At 46.1% G+C, this 6571-nt stretch overlaps 1 protein-coding gene across 2 annotated transcripts in view; it reads left to right on the plus strand.

Moving 5' to 3' along the window:
* Positions 1-725: 725 nt before the first annotated feature.
* Positions 726-6571, plus strand: part of LOC109925499 (ubiquitin-conjugating enzyme E2 D4-like) — a 19144-nt gene continuing 13298 nt past the window's right edge. The window contains exon 1 of one of the 2 annotated variants that reach the window (XM_048618658.1): positions 726-845. In XM_048618658.1, the coding sequence (XP_048474615.1) occupies positions 822-845 (24 nt within the window). In that variant the 5' untranslated portion in view covers positions 726-821. Of the gene's footprint in view, positions 846-6256; positions 6378-6571 lie in introns of those variants that run through there. The other variant, XM_048618659.1, reaches the window with a different exon arrangement.

Genomic DNA, 6571 nt, shown 5'->3' on the forward strand with positions numbered 1-6571 from the left:
CATTTTGAACGGTTTGGAAAAATAAGGCGTTGCTTACGCCTGTCAAAATGACTTTGCTTTACCGCTTTCAAATTCAGTGTATGATGTGGAGGTGTTGGGGTGGACAAGGTCGGAAGTCACACGATACTAGGTTATAGTCCGACAGGTTTATTTGAAATCACAAAGGGCAGCACTCTAAAAGCTTGTGATTTCTAATTCAGTATAGCTGTGCACAGGCCTCTGTCTTAAATCCTGGAATCTTTGCCTATAATCTCAGGCTGTATGTCATATGCAGTCAATATAGTTTACAGCATCAGAATCCCGAGAAACAAATGGTCCTGTGCCTTACCTGACAACTTACGCCGCACTGTCAACATTTATTTCTCCTTAAACCCAATTAATTTGCTCATTTTCTAAAATGACATAAACGATGTCTCTGCATCAAATTTCAATCGTGTGTAAATTTAAATGTTCGGTTCCTGCATCTCAAATGATGGACTCACCACTGGAATCTACATCAGTATATTCTTTCGCTTTCGCTCTAACTTGTAGCTTTCTGATTTCTATTTCCATTTCCTTGACCGGGTTATTTTTTATTTTATCCGCACTTTCCGCTGAGACTTTTCACCGGCAGCGAGCGTCACTCGAGACTCAGCCCCGGTACACACGCCCGCATGACGTCAGCAACCCAATGTGACGCCATCCCGCGTGTGTGTGCTGCGTCAGCATGTCGTGCGGACTGTCGCTGTGTGTGACGTCAGCGCGCCGTGCGGACCGCCCCCCCAGCCGTGTGTGTGACGTCAGCGCGCCGTGCGAAGCGGACGGGCACTCGCCGGGCGGGGATGGCGAAGAGGCGGATCCTGAAGGTAAGCGGCACCGAGACCGTTCGAAACACTAAAGCCGGGACCGGGAACCGGCCGGTGGGCAGAGAGAGAAAGAAAGAAAGGGCAGGAGAAAGAGAGAGAGGAAGGCTCGGGAGGGCTGTGCTTTCCCGGGGTGAGCAGCCGGGCCCTTGGCCTTCACACCGCCGGCTGGTTTTGGGAGAGTGTGTTGGGTGTGGAGTCCGGTATAACACATCCAGGAAGGTTGGAGCAGAGCTGGAGCTATCCTCTATCATTCTCCTGTTCACCACTTTTATCTGGCCAGCAAGTGGCAGAGGAAAACCAGGCCAAGATATACAACTTAATGCCCAACTCTTAAGCCTCCTGTGAACCACGAGGTAGGCCAGTTTAAAATAGGAACAGTATGGTGGAGAAACTCCGCAGACCCAGCAGCGTCTATAGAGTTCAATATGAATCATCGTCACAGCATCCACACTGTTTTGCTTTCAGGTGGCCCACCTCAAATCCCTCAAGCTGTGACAGGGGAAAGGGTGGGGATAAGGTGAGAGATGAACAGATAAGTGGAAATGGAGTCCAGAGTTTGTGAGAGGGATGACAGGGGTAGGTAAATAAAGAGATTATCAGTAGCAGAGCAGGACGGGGGAAGGGGTGGGGGAAGCTGAATAAGTGATAATTGAGAGTAGGAGAAAATGGGTGAACTGTAATGAATGCAACCCATATAATGCGATAGTGGGCCTCGGGGTACGTGAGAATGTTTTTAGCACACTTACCCAGTGTCATAAAAGGACCGAGTGTGCGGTGGGTAAAAAACATGGAAGGATAGAATCGGGTTATAAAATTATTGAACTCTATTTTGAGTCCTAAAGGCTACAGGGTCCCCAAGTGGAAAATGAGATGTTGTTGTTTGAGCTGATGCTGACTTTCACTGGAACAGTGCAGCAGGCCTGCAACAGAAATGTTGGCCAGGGAACAGGGTGATGTGTTGAAGTTGCAGGCAACTAGAAGCTCAGGGTAATTTTTGCAGACAGAACATAGGTGTCCTGCAAAATGGTTGCCCAGGCTGCATTTCATTTCCCAATGTAAAGACAGCATGCTGTGAACAGTGAATACAGTGGACTAGATTGAAAGAAGAACAGGTAGATCGCTGGTTCACCTGAAAGGTGTGTCTGGGCCTTGGATGGTAAGGAGGGAGGAGATAAATGGGCAAGTGTTACACCTTTTGTAATTGCTTGGGAAGGTGCCATGGGAGTGTTGGGAGGTATTGGGAAAGGAGGAGGAATGGGCTAGCATGTCGCTGGAGGGAGTAGTCACTGCGGAATGCTGACAAGGAAGGGGAAGGGAATTTGTGACTGGTGGTGACATCCCACTGGAGGTGACAGAAACAGCAGCATTCAATCCTTTGGATGTGGAGGCTGTTTGGGATGATAAGTGAGTATCAGGGGAACCTATCACTGTTGTAGGAGACAAGAGAAGGGGTGAGGGCAGAAGTGCAGGAGATGTGTTGAGCACGACTGATGGTTCTGTCGACCATGGTAGTAAGGAATGTTTGATTGATGAAAAGATGGACTTTGAGCCCCCCCACCCCCGATGAAGGTGGCATCGTCAGAATGGATGCGTCCTTACAGGAAACAACATATGAAGGTGTAAAGTCAAGGTAAATCTGGGAGTCAGTGGGTTTGTATTGATTATGATGGCCAGCTATCCTCAGAAATGGAAACAAATGTTGGAGGGAAGGGAAGAGTTGGGAGATGAATCAGGTGAAGGTGAGGGCAGTAATTGGCAGCAAAATTGATACTTTTTTTCAGTTCTGATCGAGAGAGGTAAGCAGTACTGATGATGCCAGCAACGTACTGGAGAAAGAGTTATGGGTGGGACCCGAGTAGAATTGGAACGAGGAATGTTCCATGTACCCCACAAAGAGACGGGCACAACTGGGGTGCATGTGGGTATCCACGGCCACACTTTTGATCAGAAGAAAGTGGGAGGAGTTAAAAGAAGTTGTGCAAAGTGAGGACAAGCTTGGTCATGTGGAGGAGGGTGGTGGTGGATGGCAATGGTTCGGACTGTTTTTTCCAGGAAGTGGAACGGCCTGAGACCACCCTGGGGAATGGACGCGTAAAGAGTTTGCGTGTCCATTGTGAAGAGGAGGTGGCTACAGTCTGTGAATTGGAAATTTTGAAGCCGACATAAAGTGTCAGAAGAATCGCAGATTGTAAGAGGGGAGGGACTGGACATGAGGAAAAGTAGTCAAGGTAGGAAAAAATAAGTTCCATAGGGCAGTACAGTGGGGCCTGCCTGGGCAGTCCTGTTTCTGGATTTTGGGAAGAAGGAAGAAGCAGGCTGAACAGTGTTGGGGAACAATGCGCTGGGAAGCTGTCGCAGGGAGATCCTCGAATGAAGTGACATTAGTGACTGTTGCGAACACAGTGGCTTGGTGTTCAACGGTGGGGCCATGGTCCAGAGGGAGATAGAAGGAGGTGTCTGAGAGCTGGTGCTGAGCCTCCAAAATGTAGAGGTAAGTATGCCAGAGAACATCAACACCAACCTTATCAGTAGACTTTGATCTGAGAGCCTCATGGGAGAACTGCAGCAGGCCTGAGTCATAGAGTCATGCAGCATGGAAACAGACCCTTTGGCCCAACTCGTCCATGTTGACCCGGTTTCCTAAATTCTACCAGTCCCATTTGCTTGCATTTAGCCCATATCCCTCTAAACCTTTCCTATCCATTTACATGTCTAAGTCATCTTTTAAATGTTGTACCCACCTCTACCACTTTTCCTGGCAGACTGAAATGTTAGCATTGGAACAGTGTGTCGATATGGCAGTCAACTGGCATATGAACCACCAGAGGTATTCAGCAAAATAGTTACCCAGTATTGGATTGAAGAATAAATGTTGACGAGGATACCAGGGAGCACTCTTATCTTCAGAGGAGTGTGTTGAAATCTTTACTGCAAAATAAACATTGTGAAAACAAATTTTAAAAAGGCACATTGCACAATGAGGATGAATAATAAGTAAAATTCAAAAGAGTGATGTACAGCAAGCTTCTGGTCACCTGTTCTCACGTCTGCATCTTTCGTGCAATGCTGCGTTTTGTTGATGTTGATCCTGTGGAAGATTTTACTGCATTGAAAGCATGATATACTTGTAGTGTGGAAGGAACAAGAGAAATTAGAAATGAAAACATTGTTTAAATTTGTTTCAAAAAAGAGTACTAATTACGAGAGTTGAAATGTTTATAGTTGTGGAGGTGAGTTAAAGCAAATAGTTTATTGGAGATTCACAATTGCTTATTCTTGGAAGGTGTTTGCTTGTGAATTATTATATGGTATGTAAAAAGAAGAATGAGAGCTCGAGATTGATCACAGGAAGATCGAGCTATGGGGAATGAACCACAACAGATAAAAGTAATAACAGAGAAGATTTTGACAATAATGAAGACATAACAAGGATTAATGCCCTGATTGAGAAAGTTGTAAATAAGGTAAAGATCAGGAACAGTGTATAACAAGAGGTAGCATTGAGTAAATGTGAATTGAACAAGGGAAGGTAAAAGGCAGATAAATTCAGCGGAAACACTTAACAGTAATCAATAGATTTTCTGAGAGGACTTAATTACAGAAAAACATTCTTGAAAAAAGCAGCAAATAATGACATGTAATACCTGAATAAATAAAAACAGAATGAAACTGAATCAAAAGACATGTCCCAAAACCATTAAAAGATTTTAAAAAAGATGAACAGTTTCACAAAAAAGTCAACAAAAATGTCAATAGAAGAGAGCAGCACTGAAAACTGAAATTCTGGAGAAATATATAAAGAATGTGTTTTCTACATATACAAATATAAAAGAAAATCAATTCTAAAATGCATTGAGTAAACTCAAAAGATGAAGCTGCAGAAATTCTCGTTCGCGTTTTCAACTCTATGGGGAGAGTCGACTAGAATGTGGAATATATTAACGGGAGATAATTGATAAATCAAACTAAGTCAGAAAGCAGAGTCATGAGCATCAACACCGTATGAAAAGAAGTTAAGGAAGTTAGTATAGATTCTGCTAAAAATAAAAATAGCAACTGGGAATTATATCAGAGGCTTGCAGACTGGCCATGTTCTTCCTGTACCTACAAAAGGAGCAGACCTCCACGGAAGTGTGGGCCAGTTAACGTAGGTTCTGAGAAAGGTCTCAATCATCAGAAGAAAAGTATCTACAAATAAAAAATGCAGTAGTCAGCATTGATTTCAAAAGGAACAATATTGTTTGACCAACCTATGAAATCCTTTGAAGCAGAAACAAGGCGGTGGGAATATCGTAGATAGTTGCCATCAGTAGAGAACAGGCTGAATTGCTTATGTGTTGCAAGGAGAAGGCTAGGCTACAGCCTATTGGAAGTCTTTAAAGTGGTAAGGGGTTTTGATCAAACAAAAGTGAAAGTGGAGGAGGTCAGTACAGGATTGGGAAATGAACCTGCAGTTCAAATGTGTAGGGCAGTGCAATGCGTGACTGTTCTGGGGGATACATTTCTAAAAGGAGTGAAGGGTGTATATGTGCACAGATCACTGGTGGACAAGTGGAGAGGGCAGGTACTAAAGTATACAGTATTCTCGGCTTTAAAAGGGTTATAGAGAATAAGAAAAAGGAGGTGAGTGGACACTTGTTAGTTGGAGTATTGTGTACATTTACGGATGTCACATTATAGGAAAAGTTGTGAATGCTTTGAAGAGAGTGCAAAATCGATTGGTGAGAATATACCCAGGAATGAGAAACTTCAGTAAGGAAGATAGTTTGAAGAAGTTGGGACTGTTCTTGGAGACAACATGGTCAAGAGAACATTTGATAGACGTTTCAAAATCGTGAGCGGATGAGGCGAAAATGTTCTGGCTTGCAAAAGAAAAAAAAAACAGCGTAGATTTGAAATAATGTGCAAACTTTCTCACCCGAACTATTAGCTGTGTATGGCCTGGAAATGTGGAGGCAGGTTCAATTGATGCATTCACGAGGGCATTGGGAAATGATCTAGGCAGGAATGGGGAGATGCAGGGGATTGAACCAGATTTAACCCCAACCCCAACCGCAACCCTAACCCTATTGCAGGCACGATGTCCTTCTGAAATATAACTACTGTGATTTTGTGGAGGTCCAGAGAAGACCAATGAATGTGAGTTTGAATCGATCCTTAGCCTTCACTCGAGCAGGAATTCCGGCTCAAGGCTAATTCTGGGAATGTTGGGGCGCCGGACAAGCCTGAACCGGAGATGTGCGAGCCTTTGGAGCTGCGCGCTGGGACCACCGATTGGCTGCACGGGGACAACGGAGCCTCCGCGCTAGGGCACGGCAGGGTCGAGACATGGAGCTCCGCGATGGGGACACGGTTTGCTCCTCCGCGCTGGGATCTCCGGCTAGTTGGCGCCTGCGCGGCCGGGGGCTGGGCCCGGCATTGAGGCCCCGGCGCCTGCGCCTTGGCCGCCCAGGGCCTCCCTGAGCCAGTCGGAGCAGGTTGAACGGCGAGGCCCGGGCCCGCAGCGGGATGGCACTGAGGCGTATCCAGAAGGTGAGCAAGGCCGGGGGCCGGCTCCAAGTAGTGGGACACAGACAGGCGCTTTGGGGCCGGTTGTCATTGAGCCCGAAGCGGGAGGAGCAATCCCAGCAAAGAGCTGCCCGGTCTGTGCGTCCAGCAAACAGGCCTCATCAGCGAGCTCCGGGCTGAGACTCCTCCGTCACAGTCCCCCTGTCCTCTTCCCCCCC

This window comes from Rhincodon typus, chromosome 40 (genome assembly GCF_021869965.1).
Source record: "Rhincodon typus isolate 14 chromosome 40, sRhiTyp1.1, whole genome shotgun sequence".
In the NCBI taxonomy this organism is placed as follows: domain Eukaryota; kingdom Metazoa; phylum Chordata; class Chondrichthyes; order Orectolobiformes; family Rhincodontidae; genus Rhincodon; species Rhincodon typus.